At 40.4% G+C, this 23,432-nt stretch overlaps 1 protein-coding gene across 1 annotated transcript in view; it reads right to left on the bottom strand.

Moving 5' to 3' along the window:
• The window catches only part of fancl (FA complementation group L), a 130,592-nt gene extending 127,749 nt beyond the window's left edge, over positions 1-2,843 (bottom strand). The window contains exons 1-2 of the mRNA XM_061963650.1: positions 2,549-2,843; positions 1,713-1,771 (exon numbers count right to left, since the gene is read on the bottom strand). Of these exons, the coding sequence (XP_061819634.1) occupies positions 1,713-1,771; positions 2,549-2,653 (164 nt within the window). The 5' untranslated portion in view covers positions 2,654-2,843. The remainder of the gene's footprint in view (positions 1-1,712; positions 1,772-2,548) is intronic.
• Positions 2,844-23,432: the final 20,589 nt, after the last annotated feature.

Here is a 23,432-nt window from a genome sequence, read left to right as displayed (position 1 = left end):
GATTTCTCCAGATTCTCTGAACCCTTTGATGATATTACGGACCATAGATGGGGAAATCCCTAAATTCCTTGCAATAGCTGGTTGAGAAAGGTTTTTCTTAAACTGTTCAACAATTTGCCCATGCTATTGTTGACAAAGTGGTGACTCTCACCCCATCCTTGTTTGTGAATGACTGAGCATTTCATGGAATCTACTTGTATACCCAATCATGGCACCCACCTGTTCCCAATTTGCCTGTTCACCTGTGGGATGTTCCAAATAAGTGTTTGATGAGCATTCCTCAACTTTATCAGTATTTATTGCCACCTTTCCCAACTTCTTTGTCACATGTTGCTGGCATCAAATTCTAAAGTTAATGATTATTTGCACAAAAAAAAAAGTTTATCATTTTGAACATCAAATATGTTGTCTTTGTAGCATATTCAATTGAATATGGGTTGAAAATGATTTGCAAATCATTGTATTCCGTTTATATTTACCATAACGGAGACCCCGGACTGTTGAACAACTTAAGCTGTACATCAAGCAAGAATGGGAAAGAACTCCACCTGAGATGCTTAAAAAATGTGTCTACTCAGTCCCCAAACGTTTACTGAGTGTTGTTAAAAGGAAAGGCCATGTAACACAGTGGCGAACATGCCCTTTCCCAACTACTTTGGCATGTGTTGCAGCCATGAAATTCTAAGTTAATTATTATTTGCAAAAAAAAAAAAAAGTTTATGAGTTTGAACATCAAATTTGTTGTCTTTGTAGTGCATTCAACTGAATATGGGTTCAAAAGGATTTGCAAATCATTGTATTCCGTTTATATTTACATCTAACACAATTTGCCAACTCATATGGAAATGGGGTTTGTACATGAAACACAGTGTTCTTATCTACAATGTTTCTTCTACAAAGGAAAACATTTTGAATGTGTTGGTTTTTTTTAAATAAAATTGGTTAAAAGACTTCAGTATACTTCTTGAAAATTTTAAGCACATATAAAAATACCACGATAATAATGATAACCTTAATAATTTTGGTTCCAATAATTGTGATAAGAAATTTTCATACCGTGACATCCCTAGCCGTGACGTGTTTATATGTGCTTACGGTGCTGGATGTGTTTTTTAAGATGTCAAACTAGCCCCCCTCAGAGAGGATCGTTTGGGAGCAGCTTACCCCCCTCTTCCTTATGTTTACCTTTACTACACCAGGGGGCGACCCATAAGTCTTCCTGTCCTGTATTCCCCTGTAACTGTATATTGTATGTCTGCACTTGGAATGTCGTACTAGAAATTCATTGTGTTGCATTTTTTAAGTGCAATGACAATACAATGCAATTATATTATATAATTTTTTTAACAGAACAAAATTTACTTAAAATAACAAGTGTATTTTTACCCACACCAAACTGTAGAAAGTAATAACTAATAATAATGAACTTTTTTTGGTTTAACTTGTGGCGGCCATCATAAGTAAATGAATATAATGGGAAACACTAAATGAGTGCTGTCAAAAAACTTTTTTTTGCTGCCGACGATATCAGCTGCAAAAAATCTTGACCACTAAACAAAAGTTTATAGAGCTTGGTCTCATCAAATTAAATGACAATCTGGAACCTTCAGCACCACTTAGAAGTGGCCCGCCAGACAAAAATTAATGTATGGGAAACACTGCACAAATGCACACACGTCCACACAAAAACTTCAGCATTAGTTAATTCATACTTGGCCTTTTTGAGATGGCGATCTGGCGGCAGCTGTACTCTCAGTCTGAAGTATTTCTCCTGTGTAAAAAATATAATGGAAAAGTTGCATTGACCACTTTTATGTCCATACACATATTTGTCATCTTCAATGTCATTGTTGTTAACCATTAGTGTTCAGTTTTTTGTTGTTGTTGCTTGAGACGTATGTTTTTTACAACTATCGTTTGAGGAAATTTTGTCAACTGTTGTGAGAGGGAGCTTATATTTTTACTTCATATAAATGTAAGTTATAATAACCAGCAATTACTGGGTTGCAAGTACATACATGACCTAGAGGCCCTTCTGAGATGCACTTGGAGGTGCATCTCCAGTATGGTTACTGTTTATTTACCTTTTACATATTTGGACGTATTCTGAGATTAGAGTGAAAAATATAAAAGCCAAATATCATGAAAAATATCTGAGTGGTTGATGAGGTGGCGACCTGTCTTTTGGGACCCCAAAAAGGGACAAGCGGTAAAAATGAATTGTATATATATATATATATATATATATATATATATATATATATATATATACACACACATATATACATACACACACGTGTGCTTGGATATGAATTGCTCAACGTTAAGTTTAGTTACTTGTGCTATAAGCAGCACAAACGCTGTGTGGTTATACAAGAGTACTGCCTCGCTACAGCAAAATATAAAAGTACTGGTGTTGTGACATCGACATTTTTTACGACACATAAAGTTTGGAAATTGAGAACTTTTACCAGGATGGGGGGGAATATTAACAACTCTATTAATTAATTTAGCCTCTCTACATGTTCATACTAGTAGTCATTTTTACCTGGACGGTGATGAATCCATCATATACCGTTTTCTCCACGTTGAGAGGTAAGAGCAGCGGGTTGTCTTTCACCAGTTCAGACGCCATCATGCTAACTTCAGTCATACGTAAAACTTAAGGCTGCTCTTAGCAAACCTTAGCAGTAGCACGATGTCAACACAGCTTGCATTACGAGGACTTTCAACCTCCGCCTCCCGCCATGAGCGTCAAAAGAGATACGTCACCGAGGTGCGTTCAGGAACTCTCGAACGAAAATCTTTTTTTGCTCAAGTCAAGTCAACCAGCCTGACTCGTGTACTAGCTAGTTCCTTTTCCTGTCGGGTTTTTTTCCAAGCTATTATCAACAGCTGCCTTGTAACAAATGACAGGCATAATGTGTTCTATCATGATGGGAATATTTTCATTGATGTATTATTTCACCTAAATAGTTGTAACATGTTTTGGTTTATTTGTATATTTCGGCAAGTTATCACTGAACACGTGTGGATTTATGTCTGTAAAGTACTTATTTTATTTGTATCACAATATTGAGCTTGTATTTTTAAGGTTGGTAGATGTTGCGTTGTCAGTAGTGTTGCCAACTCCCTGAAAAAAAATAAGGGACACCTTGACCTAATTTATTTTGGCCTCTTTTATTTGTGTGAAGAGAGTGGTATCCTAACTGGACTCTTATTGTTTGTTGTTGCTTCCATGCAACCTTTGTGGATTACATTACCTGATGACTGATAATCTACACACACATCCTTGTATACTATTTGACTCCAACCAGAACTTAATTACATGCACAGGTTTTGGACTAATACGAATAAATGGGAAACAAATTGTTCAATAATTATTTTTTGTGTAAAAAACCCTAAACTAACAGAATAAAATAAATACTTTATTGTCTGAAATAGACACGTTCCTGCTTAATTTAAGAGAATACAAATAAACATGTATTTATTTTACAGAAGTCTGGCCTAATTAAATTAAAAACCGGAGAGAAGGAACCGGGGTGGACGGGAGGGACATGCATGCCCCCGTCTCCGCCTATGATGGAGAAAGACGCATTTGTCCCACCCAACAAATATGCCGCAGAAGTATAGGTGCTTTTATTTTGAAAGCGCAACACGGCGTCATGTGACTTCCTTCCCAGAGCTGAGTATTGGCGCGGGAGAGAGTAATTTCTGGCTGTACTCTTCCTGTCGCTGTGTGCGGGTAAGTGCCTATACCGCAGGCGCCAGATCAGCAGCGGTACCGACGTGAAAGACCCTTAAAGGCTCCACGCTAACCCCCCTCACAGCGTGTGGTGGAGTCTCGCAGCCTGTCACTCCTTGATCGGTACCGAAAAACACGATTGGGAGAAGACTACGTCACTTCCGTCAACTTGCTTTACTTCTGTTGTGATCGTGCCCGCCGCCACAGTTACCACCGTTTTCTTTTTTGTCATCCTTATTTAAATAACAATGTCAAAAAAAAAAGAATACGTTACTTAAGCATACAATATTTATTTTGAAACAGTACAGATGAAAGAAGTCAACCTTTTTTACTACTTTATTTACATCAAAGACATCAATTCACAATACTGATCATTTAAAAGTCTACTTTTTGTTAGGCCGCAGATATAGGTCTAAGTTACAGTAAGTGCCTTGTTTTAAAAATATCAACATTTTAAAAAATACATTCAAAGTGTATCAGGCATTTAACGATGGAAGGTCATTAGTACGGAGCCCCTAAAGGGACATGGAGGGAAAAAAATGTTTTGCAAAAGTATTGCGAGATCTCGCAAAAGTTTTTTTTCCTATGTCAGTGAACCGGAAGTAAAACAGACACAGCGATGGTAAACCAAAGTGAAACAGACAAAGCGATGGAGCAGCCTACCCATCATCCATGGGAGAAATGTATTGATTTCTATTTTAGTATTGGCCTAACACAGTGTTTTTCAACCACTGTGCCGCGGCACACTAGTGTGCCGTGGGAGATGATGTCATTTCACCTACTTGGGTTAAAAATATTTTTTGCACACAAGTAATTATTAATCCGTAAATGATGTGTTGTTGAGTGTCTCTGCTGTCTAGAGCTCGGCAGAGTAACCGTATAATACTCTTCCATATCAGTAGGTGGCAGCAGGTAGCTAATTGCTTTGTAGATGTCGAAAACACGTCGTGTCATGATCACAATATGCAGACGACAGCGGAAGGCAGGGTGCAGGTAAAAAGGTATCTTATACTTAAACCAAAAATAAACAAAAGGCAAGTGCTGCTAAGAAAAGGCATTGAAGCTTAGGCATGGCTATGCAAAACAAAACTAACACTGAACCGGCTGCAAAGTAAACAAGACACAAAAATGATGGACGACAGCAAAGACTTACTGTGGAGCAAAGATGGCGTCCACAAAGTACACCCGAACATGACATGACAATCAACAATGTCCACACAAAGCACAATTTAAATAGTCTGGATTGCGAAAACAAAGCAGATGTGGGGAATAGCGCTCAAGGAAGACATGAAACTGCTACAGGAAAATACCAACAAAACAGGAAAAATCACCAAAATAGGAGCGCAAGACAAGGACTAAAACACTACACACAGAAAAACAGCAAAAAACTCCAACTAAGTCACGATGTGATGTGACAGGTGGTGACAGTACTTAGAGACAAGAGCTATAGTGATGCATGCTTGGTTATGGTTTAAAGTCATATCCAACAATTGCGACAACGACTTTTTATTGTCAATATCGACTGCTGAGTTTCGTTTTTTATTGATTTCTGTTGGTGGCGTGCCTCAGGATTCCTTCAATGAAAAAAATGTGCCTTGGCTCAAAAAAGGTTGAAAAACACTGGCCTAACATATAAAGACATCAAATCGTATTATGGTCCCACAACAGAGCACAGAAGATGGGTAGGCTCCAGCATGCTCCTGCTCCTCCATCGCTGTGTCTGTTTCACTTCCGGTTCATTGACATAGGAAAAAAACCTTTTGCGAGATCTCGTAAAAAGTATTGCAAGATCTTGCAAAAGTATTGCAAGATCTTGCAAAACATCCATATCCCTTTAGGGGATCCGTACATTAATGCCCCCGTGCAGAAGAGGGAAAGTGGTTGAAAATGTAGCGATAATACTCCCTGATTTTTTTCAAGTCAACTCCTATGGAAGCATTATTGTAGCAAAATTATTTTCAATAATGCTTCCATACACCCCTTGTTCATATTTGTATTCATGTTCCCTTTTACAACTTGGTAATTATTTTATACAAAACAATAAAACCTTCAAATGTCACAGAACATGACGTCGCGAGGCCCCGTCGTAAATAAAAATTGCAAGTCCAAGAAGTGGCGTCGTCTTCGCGCGTGCGTAGACGGATCGTGTAGAGACAGCCCATTATGGCATCTCTAGTGTGCAGCTGAGATAGGCTTCAGCCACCGCAGCGACCCAGAGAGGGACAAGCGGTATGAAATGTATGGATGGATGGATGGGTAGTGTTGGGTGTTGCATTCAGGTGCGCTCCGAACACAGAGCGTTGTGTTGTTTTGCATTAGGGTATTTTGTTTGCTGTTTATCTGCTTTTGCTTTGCATTTTTTCATTTGTGTGATTATTAGGATTTCATGTCACTATTTTTAAATCATGTTATAACTGTAGTAATAAAATAAAATAAAGTGTGTTTTATTGTATTCAGCTCACTGTCTTGTTTTGTGTGTAAACCTGATGCGGCCTTAACACTAAACTCATACTGTTTGGGGTCCATTTTATCCCTAGTGGCGTTGTCAGCTTTCGCTTCATTTAAATATTAAAAATTGAAGTTTTGAATTTAACGGCTCCTGACACATTTAGAAACCATGTCTCTTGAGTGATGTCAACTTAATTCTGGCATGGTCACTTGTCCAATATTTAATTGCTAACTTAGTTAGTGTTACCAAGTAACATCAACAGTAGCTAAAATGTTTTGTCATTCCCTTCCAGATAGCAAAATGCCACCACTAAAAAAATGAATGAAACAGCAGTAGGATTTACTAATTTTATTTTAATTAGTAACAGTTACACGGCAGCACAATGACAACACTTACACTTGACCATTTATCAACATGTATAAAATGATATCAGTTATGATGTGCAAATATGTCTTACAGTAGTAATGATAATAATGAAGTGAGTGAGGTAAGTGAAGTAATGAAGGGTGGAGATACCAGGAAGCTAAAGTGATGTCATGAATGCATGTGTAAAACATATATTATTAAAGAAATTTTAACATGAGAATAATTAGGGCAGCACGGTGAACCAGGGGTTGGTCCTGAAGAAGGTCCTGTGTTCGATACCCAGGTTCTGGGGTTTTCTGTGTGGAGTTTGCATGTTCTCCCCATCACTGCGTGGGTTCCCTCTGGGTAATCCGGCTTCCTCCCACCTCCAAAGACATGCACCTGGGGATAGGTTGATTGGCAACACTAAATGATCCCGAGTTTGTGAATGTGAGTGTGAATGTTGTCTTGTCTATCTGTGTTGGCCCTGTGATGTCCAGGGTGGACCCCACCTTCCACCCAAATGCAGCTGGGATAGGCTCCAGTCACAGGCAAGCGATAGAAAATGGATGGAGGAGAGTAACTAATAAAGTCAGGGAAGTTAAGGGAGTATCAGGTGGAGCTTCAGGGTGTAAGAAAATATTTAAATAAATGATAAATGGGTTATACTTGTATAGCGCTTTTCTACCTTCAAGGTACTCAAAGCGCTTTGACAGTATTACCACATTCACCCATTCACACACACATTCACACACTGATGACGGGAGCTGCCATGCAAGGCGCTAACCAGCAGCCATCAGGAGCAAGGGGTGAAGTGTCTTGCCCAAGGACACAACGGACGTGACTAGGATGGTAGAAGGTGGGGATTGAACCCCAGTAACCAGCAACACTCCGATTGCTGGCACGGCCACTCTACCAACTTCGCCACGCCGTACCCACATAATCCTATTATTGATAATAAGAAAGGAGATCAGCCTTTACTGATGTCAAGTACATTTTTTGAAAGATACATTTAATTTATCATGATAATTACTTAATTATGTCTACCATACTAGGGTTTGGGTTATGTTTTTTGCTGGACTATATGTAATGCTGTCTGTTGTGAGGAACATCACAGGCTTGAGGCAGGGAGTCAAAGTAAAGGAGAGACAGGCGCAAACTGACAGGTAAAAAAGAGTAACATAACAGATGGATGATGGAGCAGCAGCAGAGCTACGTCCGGATGCTCTCTGTGGACTATAGCTCTGCCTTCAATACAATAATCCCGGACAGACTCTGCAATAAACTGGACACTCTTGGCCTCCCCCCTCTCACAAACGCCTGGATAAGGGACTTCCTAACGGACCGACCCCAGAATGTGAGACTTGGCCCGCACCTCTCATCCCCCCGCACGCTGAGCATCGGCTCCCCACAGGGCTGTGTGCTGAGCCCCCTCCTCTACTGCCTTTACACCCATGACTGCAGTCCGGCCCACAGTGACAACCTTACCGTCAAGTTCGCCGACGATACCACAGTGGTCGGGCTCATCTCCAGGGGTGACGAGGCTGCCTACAGAGAGGAGGTCCTGAAGCTGACGGCCTGGTCTTCGGAGAACAACCTCGCTCTCAACACCAGCAAGACCAGAGAGATCATCGTCGACTTCAGGAGGAGCAGCACCGACCCTGCCCCCCTCTACATCAACGGCGAGCGTGTAGAGAGGGTCCACACCTTCAGGTACCTTGGAGTCCACATCTCTAATGACTTCTCCTGGACAGTCAACACCACATCAATCGTCAAGAAGGCTCAGCAGCGGCTACACTTCCTTAGAGTCCTCGGGAAGTACAACCTGAAGCCTGACCTGCTGCTGACCTTCTACCGCTCGTCCATCGAGAGCCTGCTGACCTACTGTATTACGGTATGGTACGGCAGCTGCACTGCAGCAGACAGGGAGAGGCTGCAAAGAGTGGTCAAGACGGCTCAGAAGATCATCGGCCGCCCTCTCCCCTCTCTGACGGACATCTACACCTCCCGCTGCCTCAACAGAGCCAGTGCCATCATCAAGGACAGCACCCACCCTGGCTCTGACCTGTTCCACCTGCTGCCCTCTGGGAAGCGCTACAGGTGCATTAAAACCAAAACAAACAGGCTAAAGAACAGCTTCTACCCCAGGGCCATAACCATCCTGAACGGACTGCCCCATTGTCCCTCATAACTGCCTTCTCTTCGGTGCAATAACCCATTCCACCAACCACCCTGTTTTTGTTTTGTTTTTTCATGTATATATTCATTTCACACCATATTCATTGCACTTCTACATTTTTTATATTTCTATATATTTGCACATTTTTTTTCTAGCATGCACACATCGCACTGAATGGAATGGCCTCAATCTCGTTACCTTGCGTAATGACAATAAAGCTGATTCTGATTCTTCTGATGATATTTTAAAAGTCCAGTGACGTGCGGTGAGGTTCATGGCTGGTGAGGCACTGACTTCATCACAGTCAGATTTACAAACATATGAACCCTAAAGAATATCTTATTCACCATTTGATTGGCAGCAGTTAACAGGTTATGTTTAAAAGCTCATACCGGCATTCTTCCCTGCTTGGCACTCAGCATCAAGGGTTGGAATTGGGGGTTAAATCATCAAAAATTATTCCCGGGTGCGGCGCTGCTGCTGCCCACTGCTACCCTCACCTCCCAGGGGGTGAACAAGGTGATGGGTCAAATGCAGAGGACAAATTTCACCACACCTAGTGTGTGTGACAATCATTGGTACTTTAACTTAACTTTAACTTTACACATACAAACTGTAGCACACAAAAAAGCACATTTAATAAAAAAAACATTATTATGGTCTTACCTTTACTTATAAATTAGGTCCATGCGCAGCTCCTTTTGAACAAAAGCATCGATAACTTGTTTATAGAAGTCTTCCTTATCTTTCTTCAGTTTTAAAAGTCTCTCTGTCTCGATGGAGATCTTCCTTTAAGTATTACCTCCTGCTTCGATTGAAAGTCCAGTTTAGAAAACTGTTTTATTTTAGATACGTAATCCTCCATGTTAAAAGTCCAGGCGAGAGGAAAAAATAAACGATCGCTGCTAACTGTTGCTGCTTGTTGTCACTTCTTCTGCAGCCGAGTAGTCGCATGAATGATCTCTGGGATCACTACCGCCCTCTACCACCAGGAGGCGGGATTACTGCGAGCCTCACACAGTGCGTCTTCGCAGAAGCTTTATGATTGCTCAGCACAAGAAATACGTTACACACATACAGTTGTTGACAAAATACACTCTACATTATATACCTCAGCTAACTAAACTATGGAAATATATAATATAATTCATATAGCAATACGGTCTCACTGCACAGCACCGCCTCACCTGCCTCCCTTGACTGCACGTCACTGTAAAAGTCTGTATTTATATATATATATGTATGTATATATATATATATATATATATATATATATATATATATATATATATATATATATATATATATATATATATATATATATATATATATATATATATATATGGGAAGCACGGTGGCAGAGGGGTTAGTGCATCTGCCTCACAATACGAAGGTCCTGAGTAGTCCTGAGTTCAATCCTGGGCTAGGGATCTTTCTGTGTGGAGTTTGCATGTTCTCCCCATGACTGCGTGGGTTCCCTCCGGGTACTCCTGCTTCCTCCCACCTCCAAAGACAAGCACCTGGGGATAGGTTGATTGGCAACACTAAATTGGCCCTAGTGTGTGAATGTCAGTGTGAATGTTGTCTGTCTATCTGTGTTGGCCCTGCGATGAGGTTGTGACTTGTCCAGGGTGTACCCCGCCTTCCGCCCGATTGTAGCTGAGATAGGCTCCAGCGCCTCCCGCGACCCCGAAGGGAATAAGCGGTAGAAAATGGATGGATGGATGGATATATATATATATATATATATATATATATATATATATATATATATATATAAATAAATAAATAGTACAAAACAGAATAAATTCAGTGGCAGCTTTATGATAGAGCAGGTCACCAATTTGAATCGCTATGGGAACTACCTTTACAAAAAGAGAGGTGCTGCCTCATGAAATGTTTACAATGAAAACACAACAACAAATATATCTATAGCCAATATTTCAGAATAATTTCCACCAACAGAATAATATTTTTGTAAATTAAATTATCCTGATCTACATCTTATCGTATAACTCAGTGTTTCTTAACCATAGGGCCAAGGCCCTTTTTTGGGCTGCGAGCGCCCCCTCGAGGGCCGCCAAAAAATATTTGTTTCTCAGCTGTGGGCTTTTGACCGTTACTCAGCTGTAGTACACTTTTCCACCACTTGTGGAAGTAATGACAGTATCACTTTAACACAAGTCTGGAGCTGAAGTCATAGAGAAGTTTAAGGGCAAGAATTATGACTTAAGTGGTGAAGCTTTATTTTCATTTGCACTTACATTTTAATGACAGTTTATTTAAAAAATGAATTATTATTACAACATAATATTTAATATTAGTTTGAACTTATTTTATCACTGCATAATTGTATGTAAATTTAATTTTCATCAGATTTTTATGAGTCCTTTCTTTTTCAGTACATTTGATTAGTATTTATTTTGTAATCAGCCTGATCTACGCCTTGATAAAAATGTTTGTGATTAACACATTCTTTCATATCGTTTGACAAGGTATATCCTGTTAAACGGTAAATAGGTTAGATATAATCATTGAATACGATTAAAATCAAGCTAAAGATTACTTACTCAGTGTAAATATTTCTGTTTTTGAAAAGTTGGGCTCATAGGTCAAAAGGGTTAAAACCCTTGGTATAACTTATACTAGTGATTGTTTCCTTGATTTGAAAAAAAAATAGTTAAAAAAAATCTAGCTTTAATAACGAGGCAGTATTTCGAACGGCTCTTGGAAAGGAACGGCTCATCAAAATCTAATCTCTCGTATCATATTCCTTTCAAACAAAAAAAAAGACAAAGAAAAAATCAGGTGGACCAGCTCTACAAGGTGTCACTTATTATTTTTTCAGGGAGTTGGCAACCCGAATCGGGTGGCACGCACATTCACAGTAGGCAATTGCAGACTCTAGATTTGCATCTTCATAAAATACGGCACAAACGGTTCACAACAGGTAATCTGTTCTCTTAGTTTACTAAAGAAAGCCGTTCAAAAGATTGTATTACTTCGTGAACGTCACGTCTATTTTATACTATCTGAAAAGGCTGAATGGAGGCAACTGGACTCTTATTCAGAAGACTCCATTGACCTCAATCAAACCTTATATGATCTAATGACTAACGATCTACACAAACATATTTTATACTATTTGACTTCATCCAAAATTGAATTATATGTGCAAGTTTTGGATTAACACAAATGGGAAATAAATTGTTCAATAATCAATGTTTTTTTGTGCAAAATAACAAAATTAACACATTAAAACAAAACAAAAATCCTAAATAGAAATATTTCCTGCCTAACTTAACATAATACAAATAAACATATTTCTTAAACACACATCTCTCTTGCTTAACAGTATACATTTAGTGTGCAGCTTTATGATAGAGAAGAGATCTCCAACTGTCATCAATACTTAAATGACTGGCTAAATTTAAATCAAATCACCTGTGACCATGGTCTTTATGCTATATTGTGATCATTTGTCATTAAATTAATGCATAATGTCAGAATGTAACACTAATAAAACAATCAAGAGTTGCAGAAAATATAATTTGACTCTTTGGTGAGGTACTGCATTACCAGCTAACTATTGGAGACCCACGTGGTGTCACTATCATAAATTGTAGTGTGAATATTATATAGCCGGACACACTGTGTATGTTTAAAAACTTAGATACGCAACTAGTGTTTTGAAGACAAGACATCATTATTACAAACCACGTTTCCATATGAGTTGGGAAATTGTGTTAGATGTAAATATATATATAGTTGAATATGCTACAAAGACAACATATTTGATGTTCAAACTGATAAACTTTTTTTTTTTTGCAAATAATCATTAACTTTAGAATTTGATGCCAGCAACATGTGACAATGAAGTTGGGAAAGGTGGCAATAAATACTGATAAAGTTGAGGAATACTCATCAAACACTTTTTTGGAACATCCCACAGGTGAACAGGCAAATTGGGAACAGGTGGGTGCCATGATTGGGTATAAAAGTAGATTCCATGAAATGCTCAGTCATTCACAAACAAGGATGGGGCGAGGGTCACCACTTTGTCAACAAATGCGTGAGCAAATTGTTGAACAGTTTAAGAAAAACCTTTCTCAACCAGCTATTGCAAGGAATTTAGAGATTTCACCATCTACGGTCCGTAATATCATCAAAGGGTTCAGAGAATCTGGAGAAATCACTGCATGTAAGCAGCTAATCCAGTGACCTTCGATCTCTCATGCTGTACTGCATCAACAAGCGACATCAGTGTGTAAAGGATATCACCACATGGGCTCAGGAACACTTCAGAAACCCACTGTCAGTAACTACAGTTGGTCGCTACATCTGTAAGTGCAAGTTAAAACTCTCCTATGTAAGGCGAAAACCGTTTATCAACAACACCCAGAAACGCCGTCGGCTTTGCTGGGTCTGAGCTCATCTAAGATGGACTGATACAAAATGGAAAAGTGTTCTGTGGTCTGACGAGTCCACATTTCAAATTGTTTTTGGAAACTGTGGACGTCGTGTCCTCCGGACCAAAGAGGAACAGAACCTTTCGGATTGTTATAGGCGCAAAATGTAAAAGCCAGCATCTGTGATGGTATGGGGGTGTATTAGTGCCCAAGACATGGGTAACTTACACATCTGTGAAGGCGCCATTAATGCTGAAAGGTACATACAGGCTTTGGAGCAACATATGTTGCCATCCAAGCAACGTTACCATGGACACCCCTGCTTATTTCAGCAAGACAATGCCAAGCCACGTGTTACATCAGCGTGGTTTCGTAGTAAAAGAGTGCGGGTACTAAACTGGCCTGCCTGTAGTCCAGACCTGTCTCCCATTGAAAATGTGTGGCGCATTATGAAGCCTAAAATACCACAACGGAGACCCCGGACTGTTGAACAACTTAAGCTGTACATCAAGCAAGAATGGGAAAGAATTCCACCTGAGATGCTTAAAAAATGTGTCTCCTCAGTTCCCAATCGTTTATTGAGTGTTGTTAAAAGAAAAGGTGATGTAACACAGTGGTGAACATCCCCTTTCCCAATTACTTTGGCACGTGTTGCAGACATGAAATTCTAAGTTAATTATTATTTGCAAAAAAAAATTAAGTTTATGAGTTTGAACATCAAATATCTTGTCTTTGTAGTGCATTCAATTGAATATGGGTTGAAAAGGATTTGAAAATCATTGTATTCCGTTTATATTTACATCTAACACAATTTCCCAACTCATATGGAAACAGGGTTTGTACAAACGTTTTAGGAACACCCCAACAGTGTTCAACCAATCAGCATTCAACAGCACAGCCTGCCGTTCAAAAGTTCCTCATGAAGTTCTTCACAGCAGGTACTACCGAGCAACTGCAGAAAATAAAGGGTTGCTGGTGGAACTTTATATACTGGGCAGCAGTGTTGGGTTAGTTACTGAAAACCAGTAACTAGTTACAGTTACTAGTTACTTTATTTCAAAAGTAACTCAGTTACTAACTCAGTTACTTACACCAAAAAGTAATGCGTTACTGTGAAAAGTAACTATTTAGTTACTTATTTTTTTCTCCTTTTTTTAAGGCTCCCATTAATGCCCTTTTAGCCTTCGTTTCAGTACTGTTATTGCACTGGAGAATAATACAATGTGTTGATCAACTTGACATGCATTTGCATCACTGAACTCTGCTAAGCAATGTGGTCTACATACAACACACAAAGACAAAGATATGTTTCAAAGGGCCAATTTATTTCAGGCCACAACAAATTGACAAAACTATTTGAAATAGCTGCAACATAACATACACAAGTAACAAACCGCATAATAACAACATAGCTGTAAAGCTGGCTTCACCCAAGGAAGGCACACATGACATACACAAAGCCTAATCAGGCATTTTTTTTCTCTCAAGGAATTGTGAAATAAAATCATGTATTCAGGAGATCAACACTGTAGTGAAGCCCAGAAGACTCTACACATTTCCCCAGTTTTAGTTTAGAGAAAATGAAAGATTGGCCTGGCCCACTAGCATCCCTCTTTATGTTTGTGAACTTTATAGTCTATACATTTAGAGTGATGTGATAATCAAACACTCTAGAAGTCTAGAATGAAATAGTATATAAGAGAATTGACAGTGTGTACCTTCAATGATGAGCAGAGGCAGAGTTTGGAGTGTTTTCTTTAGCTCGCTTTCCATGTTTATGTACTCACTGTCCAGGTACTTGGAACATGTTTTCTGTGCCATTTGTTGTTTGACGCCGGTATCATGCTATTTAGCTGCCAGAAAACGGGTGACTCCACTGTAGAAATAGCCTGCATGTCTTCTAGCACATACGCTGCAATGGCTCTATCAATGTTGTCCTGGCTAGCATTGCCTCCGTTAATATCCTTAGGTGGAGGTGAAGTGGCATCGGAGTCTGTGTCTCTCTTTACTAGCTTCGTCAAAGCATGTTGCTTATGTGGCGTGGCGAAGTTGGGAGAGTGGCCGTGCCAGCAATCTGAGGGTTACTGGTTCAATCCCCACCTTCTACCATCCTAGTCACGTCCGTTGTGTCCTTGAGCAAGACACTTCAACCTTGCTCCTGATGGGTCCTGGTTAGTGCCTTGCATGGCAGCTCCCGCCATCAGTGTGTGAATGTGTGTGTGAATGGGTGAATGTAGAAATAGTGTCAAAGCGCTTTGAGTTCCTGAAAAAGGTAGAAAAGCTATACAAGTATAACCCATTTACATTTATGTAGCTGTTTCAGCAGATTTGAATTGCTGTTTTGGGCAGTATTCCCGGGTGCGGTCACTGTTGCTACTCACTGCTCCCCTCACCTCCCAGGGGGTGATCAAGGGTGATGGGTCAAATGCAGAGAATAATTTCACCACACCTAGTGTGTGTGTGACAATCATTGTCACTTTAACTTTAAGTAGATGGGATCTTTGATCCAAGACACAACTTACGTTTAACTAAAATGTTATTTTCTTTGTGCTCGACAAAAGAAAAGTAGTGACAATGTATCCATGTTAAGAACCTCGACTTCTGGCTTCGCCATGATGTCTTTTTAGTTGTTATGAGAGTAGCGTGTGTGTGTGTGTGTGTGGCCCTTTAAGAAATGACAGCATGTGAGGTGAGTGACGTCAGTGAGTGAGTGGGCGAGAGAGGTGAGGGAGCGCAACAGTGGATGCGTGCAGGTGCTCTAGCTTGGTGGATGGCTGCGTGCAAGACACCAATAAAGTCACAAAATTGCAACAAACCGCCGGCCTCGTCATTCACCCTCGAGTCCGGAGCTGTAAAGACCCACTGCCGGGTAAAGTGAAGGGTGTTAGCCCCGAAGTACATAGGCCCTGGAGGAACGTCTCCCCTGCGCTCCGCTCCTCGGTCGAGGAAAGCACGCCTTTTCTTTTCCTTGTGAGACAGAAGGACGACACTTCTTCTGTTTCTAGCCGATACTACATTAAAAAATAACGTAAAATAACGCAGTAACGCATCATGTAGTAACGGTAACTGAGTTACTGGATATAAAAAAATAACGCGTTAGATTACTAGTTACCGCCGAAACTAACGGCGTTACAGTAACGCGTTACTTAGTAACGCGTTAGTTCCAACACTGCTGGGCAGCCAGTTGAAATGCTGTTGTATACTGTAGAGCAGGGCTATTCAGCTACATAATGAAGAGGGCCGCAGTTTCAAGAGCCAAATGGCTCAGGGCCGGACATCCAAATGTGGATGTTTCGTTAGAAAGAGCTTCCACAGGTTATGTTTCTTTGAGACTTAGTTTACTTAATTGCAAAGTAAACACATCGTCTTTTACACTGCACTGTCAATAAATTCATTATTCTGCCCTCGCTACTTGTTTCCAGCGTGTGCAGCTAGATAAAAGAAACAGAAGCTCCAGAAGTTTTATTGAGGATTGATGTTCCTTCTTTTGAGTTATTTTCTTCCTCATATTTATTTCTTTACACATTTTTCTTCATTTAGATGTGCTAGACTGAAAATATAAACATAAAATAAAAATTACAAAAGTATAACGTCCATTGTGTATTTTACATAAATAAAATCGAAGGTTTAGTGTTAATACATTCACACAATAAACTGCAAATGTTTACACATAGAAATTCACACCAAACATTGAACACAATGTATGTGACTTATCACAATTAAACCTAAGGTGTGGCGTTATCGCCCTCTACTGGTCAAATTTAGTGCTACATGTATCAAGCGAGCTTTGATAGGCAGAGTTACTCTCAGACAAATAACACGACCACAAATACAAAAGACATCACAAAGTCAACAATTTCAATACAAAACAAACCAAATATCTTAATGCACAATAGCTATATACAAAGCTTTGACCAACTTTTGTGATGAAACGTACATGCTGGGATTTCTACCATTATTGCTGTTTGTCTGGATCAATGTGTCCGTTACTTAAAAGGTCTGCCAGGAAACAATGACTCCAGCACTTGCTCGGGTAGAACATTCATACTTTGTTGTCCTGTCGTTGTTAAAAGTCAGATCTTTTTTTTCAGAATTAAATTCTACTCACCCCACTGCTGCTTCATTCTGACACATATGCCTCAATGTTGACCCTTGTGGGGTGGCAGGAGTACTGCATACACGATCAACCCTAGTTCTAATGGTTTCATCAAGTCTATTTTAGTAGGGCGATGTTCGGTGGGCCAAATTAAAACTTTGGCGGGTGGGATGTGGCCTGCGAACCGCCAGCTGATTAGGCCTGCTGTGGAGGTATACACAGTATATCCAAACATGAGGATTTAGCTAAGTCTCGATCATAGGTGCCAAAACGTTTTGTTTCCGAGGGCCAAAGTGAAAATGTGCCAGTAGGCCATGGGCTAAACAGTGATTTTAAACGTACAGCAGCACCATGAGTGAGGAGTTTAGCCACATACTGACATATATAAGGTAGTGGATACCAACATGTTTGATTGATGCCAACTAGTTGTGCTCGTGGACGATTTGGAAAGTCACTAGTAGACCAAATTAGACCAGTCTAGATAGATAAGCACAATATTGGTTTGTGTTTGAAACTTTGCAGAGTTTATTGTTGTGTTGTTTGGCTTGTTGGGTGTCGGCCTGGGCCTGCCCTTGCGCTCTGCCGCACTGTCCTTCACGTCGGGTGTCGTGCCGTCGTCTGTGGGCGGGCTTGTCGGGAGTTGTCCCTGGGGTGTGGGGGGTGCGCGACTGGACCTGTGGGGATTGGGGGAGGTGATCGGCTGGTTCTCAATGGGCAGTGGGTGCTGGGGCTTGATCGCTATCCCGCCGGCCTGTGTATAGATTTGTTGGTTTATACATGTGCGCGTGTGTGTGTGTGTGTGTGTGTGTGTGTGTGTGTGTGTGTGTGTGTGTGTGTGTGTGTGTGTGTGTGTGTGCGTGGATGGATGGATGTAGGTATGTAAATACATATATGTATATGTATGTATATATATGTCTATTGTGGCAGCTTGGTGCACTGCAAGGTATTCTGCAGTGCTGCAAGTCAACCAGCTGCTGGGGTCGTGACCTTGTGTCTGTTTTTTTTTTACATTTTATTTTTCTATTATTATTATTATTATTATTATTATTATTATTATTATTATTTGTATTTTATTATTTTTTAAATATTATTATTTCTATTTACTATTATTATTATTTTTAATTTTTCTCTCTCGCTAGCTTGGGGGCTGGCTGTCCCCTGCTTCTCCCGTGCCTAGTCCTCTGCCGGGCGCGTCTGTCTACGGCCTGCTGCTGGCTCTTCAGGGTGGGCTCTCTGGGGTTCCTGTCGCTGGCCAGCTTGGTTGCGTAGGGCCGGTGGTCTGGTCCCTTGTATATACTTGGGGGGTATTTTTTCTTCTTCTTACTCGTCGTCGCCATGTCTCTTCTTCGTTCTTCTGCTTCGTCTCCTTCTTGTTGTGTGTGCAGTTGTGCACTGAGCTCCAAAAGCCGTAGATGTTATTGTAGCGTCCCGGAAGAGTTAGTGCTGCAAGGGATTCTGGGTATTTGTTCTGTTGTGTTTATGTTGTGTTACGGTGCGGATGTTCTCCCGAAATGTGTTTGTCATTCTTGTTTGGTGTGGGTTCACAGTGTGGCGCATATTTGTAACAGTGTTAATGTTGTTTATACGGCCACCCTCAGTGTGACATGTATGGCTGTTGAGCAAGTATGCCTTGCGTTATCATTAAACCAGTTAAAAGATCATACAACGTGTTAGCATTTCTTGACATCTTCCAGTAAAGACCATTGTTAAACCCGTCCAACGCTACATTATTATGTGACTGGACCGGTATGCTGTTTGTATGGAGGAAAAGCGGACACCTGGACAGCATGCAGCTGTTAAGGGGTGAAGGTTTCAGGTGAGAGAGGACGTTTAAGGCACGCCCCCAATATTTTTGCCCGGGTGGAAATCGGGAGAAATTCGGGAGAATGGTTGCCCCGGGAGATTTTCGGGAGGGGCACTGAAATTTGGGAGTCTCCCGTTAAAATCGGGAGGGTTGGCAAGTATGCCTTGTACCCTGGGCGCCACACCTGCTGTTTTGGGTTGGGCTCTCTGGGTGGCTGGGGCCGTACTCTGGCTCCCGCACATACTGGGAGTCAAATATATTGTACATACAAATACACAAATATACTCACATACACACAATTATTCATACACCTATACATACATACGCGCACACATAGGTACCCACGCTCCCACATACATACACAAATACAGTACATACCTACACACTCAAAGTTCCTACATCCACACATACATTCACTGTACAAACATACATATACACATACTGTACATATAAATTCACTGTACAAACATACATATACACATACAGTACATAGGCAAGCACATATGCATACACACACTCATGCATATTATCACGTTTCATCAAACATATATTAACGTTGTTCCCCTAAGGGAAACTGGGTAACACATGGCACACTGACAAAGCTTAACCTATTGTTACTATAACAATCTACAAGGTTAATACAGTTCCCTTCTCTTTCTTCCCCTCCATTTATCCGCTTTCTTTTGCATTTCAAGTTATCATATACTGTATGTATTGTTGCATTTGAAACAATTGTATTGTTGATAATAGAGGTAAATATTGTTATTATTCATTATCAATAGTGCTTTTTCTATTTGTATTTTTATTGCTCCATTTGTAGTGTAATAATGCTCATTGTCATTTCTGTGTTATTAATATTTATTTCACTAACTGCTTCTTTGCTATCACTTTTGCTATCATATTTGTACATATCCTATTCGCTGATGCTGTTCTGTTTTTGTTGTTGTTATTGTTGTGTTTGTTGTTGTTGTTGTTGTTGTTGTTGTTGTTGTTGTTGTCTCTTTGTCTTATCCCCTTCTTGTCCTCGCAATTTCCCCCTCTGTCTTCCTTTTTTTCTCTTTCTATCCCCTCCTTTCAATAAAATCAAATACAAAAAAGGCAACAAGATTTACTCTATTGTAGAGTAAATCTGTACAGCCAATACATCAACAATGGGCATCTCTATCCTCCTTCAAAACCGCAATAAAAGTACACCTCCAGGCAACTTCAACCCTAAACTAACACCCTCCCCGGATTGTTGTTAATAATCAAATGTAAACAATCAAATGCAGATATTTTTCTTATGCCTTCTGATCTCTCTCTCTCTTTCTATGTCCACTACTTGCTGTACATATCCTACCAAGTCAGACCTACACTGTTTCAATATCCATTTCTCTGTTCTCAATTGTTGATGACTGATGATAACAACCAAACCTAACCCCCCCAACCTCCACACCCCGAATTGTAAATAATGTAAATAATTCAATGTATACACCCTGATGATTATCTTGTGTGATGACTGTATTATGATGACAGTATTTATGATAGTATATATCTGTATCATGAATCAATTTAAGTGTTTTGAATCAATTTAAGTGTTTTGTTGAAAAACTTATTCAGGTGTTACCATTTAGTGGTCAATTGTACGGAATATCGCCAAGTCGCCACCTCATCTGCGATGAGGTGGCGACTTGTCCAGGGTGTACCCCGCCTTCCGCCCGATTGTAGCTGAGATAGGCTCCAGCGCCCCCCGCGACCCCAAAGGGAATAAGCGGTAGAAAATGGATGGATGGATGTACGGAATATGTACTTCACTGTGCAACCTACTAATAAAAGTCTCAATCAATCAATATGATTTGCTTGTGTCACTCCGCTGTGAGGGAAGTCTTGTCTTGGTTTTTTCTGTCTTGTGATTTGCATGTTTTATTTTAAAAAGCAACTTGTCCTGGGTGTACCCTGCCTTCCGCCCGATTGTAGCTGAGATAGGCTCCAGCGCCCCCCGCAACCCCAAAGGGAATAAGCGGTAGAAAATGGATGGATGGATTTTAAAAAGCAACTCCTCTTGTTTCAGATCACGGGTCCTTCCTCTTGTGTCACCAGTCTGACGTCATCCCCGACCCTTGAATGTTTCCACCTGTTTCCCATTACCCTCATGTTCCATATAAGCCCATGCCTCCCCTTGTTCTGTGCCAGATTGTCTCGAGCTTTTGTGCCTGTCTAGCTTCCATGTTCATGTTCATGTCCATGCCTTGCCTCGTCCCACGTCTACTTCCTTGGATCCAGAAATTCCCACGCTGTAATTTTGAGTTTAACTTTTTCTCCTCCCTCAGAGCGACTTTTGTTATATAGCTTTTTTTCAACCGCAGTGGTGAGTTATGATTTTTTCCTAATAATCTTCGTTCCTCAAAGTTTTTGAGTGATTTTTTTGTTTACCTTTATTAGACTAAGATTAGAGTAGAAATTTTTATAGTCATTGTTTTCTTCCTCCTGTTGGAGCGTTTTATGTTAAAGGCCTACTGAAATGCGATTTTCTTATTTAAACGGGGATAGCAGGTCCATTCTATGTGTCATACTTGATCATTTCGCGATATTACCATATTTTTGATGAAAGGATTTAGGAGGGAACATCGACGGTAAAGTTCGCAACTTTTGGTCGCTGATAAAAAAGCCTTGCCTGTACCGGAAGTAGCAGACAAGTAGCGTGACGTCACAGGTTGTGGAGCTCCTCACATCTGCACATTGTTTACAATCATGGCCACCAGCAGCGAGAGCGATTCGGACCGAGAAAGCGACAATTTCCCCATTAATTTGAGCGAGGATGAGAGATTCGTGGATGAGGAAAGTGAGGGTGAAGGACTAGAGGGCAGTGGGAGCGATTCACATAGGGAAGATACTGTGAGAGGCGGGTGGGACCTGATATTCAGCTGGGAATGACTAAAACAGTAAATAAACACAAGACATATATATACTCTATTAGCCACAACACAACCAGGCTTATATTTAATATGCCACAAATTAATCCCGCATAACAAACACCTACCCCCTCCCACCCATATAACCCGCCAATACAACTCAAACACCTGCACAACACACTCAATCCCACAGCCCAAAGTACCGTTCACCTCCCCAAAGTTCACACAGCACATATATTTCCCCAAAGTCCCTAAAGTTACGTACGTGACATGCACATAGCGTCACGCACGTACGGGCAAGCGATCAAATGTTTGGAAGCCGCAATACACAGCTTCCCACCTACAGCTTTCTTCTTTGCTGTCTCCATTGTTCATTGAACAAATTGCAAAAGATTCACCAACACAGATGTCCAGAATACTGTGGAATTTTCGATGAAAACAGACGACTTAATAGCTGGCCACCATGCTGTCCCAAAATGTCCTCCACAATCCGTGACGTCACGCGCAGACGTCATCACACCGAGACGTTTTCAGCAGGATATTTCGCGCAAAATTTAAAATTGCACTTTAGTAAGCTAACCAGGCCGTATTGGCATGTGTTGCAATGTTAAGATTTCATCATTGATATATAAACTATCAGACTGCGTGGTCGGTAGTAGTGGGTATTAGTAGGCCTTTAAGTTTTCATAGCAGATACGGCGCTAATTATAGTTCGTCTTTATTTTTGTATTTTCCTTTTTTTAGAAGTGATTTACGGTTATTCCCTTTTTGGAACCTTTTTTCACTGACCGTTTTTTGTTACCTATAGTATTTGTATAATTCTGCTCTGGAGGTTAAAGAGATGTCAAAATAAAAGCTTTACTAAGAATCCCATCTCTGCATCTGAGTTCCTTCCTTAGTCCAAGCCTGACAGCCTGAGTAGCTGGACAGGACAAAAAAAACAAAAAACAAGAGAAACTTTGCAGAGGGGAGCACTTAGTTGTTATTGATTATTTTTTTTGTAAGAACACAATGCAGCTGAGATAGGCTCCAGCACCCCCCGCGATCTCGAACGGGACAAGCAGTAGTAAATGGATGGATAGTAATTGTGCTTAGCCAGACAATGGCTCATCATTTAAATTGTGAATGTCATGCAGTACCGTATTTTTCGGAGTATAAGTCGCACCGGAATATAAGTCGCACCTGCCGAAAATGCATAATAAAAAAGGAAAAAAACATATATAAGTCGCACTGGAGCCTGGCCAAACTATGAAAAAAACTGCGACTTATAGTCCGAAAAATACGGTAATCATGACTTTGATGCCACCATAAAATCATATACATTATGTTCTTTGATCTATAACAAAGTCCCTCAGCACATAAAGTATACTTAGGGCATTCAATTGATCACAAAAAAAACGTTCAGTTTCGGTTTGCTCTAAAAGACAATTTGCCTCTCAGCCACGTAGGCTTCATCAGTTCATTCTCATAGACTTACTGTACATTGGTCAGATCTGACTAAATTCCAGGTTTAA

The sequence above is a fragment of the Nerophis lumbriciformis genome, linkage group LG02 (genome assembly GCF_033978685.3).
Source record: "Nerophis lumbriciformis linkage group LG02, RoL_Nlum_v2.1, whole genome shotgun sequence".
NCBI classification, from domain to species: domain Eukaryota; kingdom Metazoa; phylum Chordata; class Actinopteri; order Syngnathiformes; family Syngnathidae; genus Nerophis; species Nerophis lumbriciformis.
The sequence above is the reverse complement of the archived record's forward strand: the minus strand, read 5'-3'. Positions and strand labels throughout refer to the sequence as shown.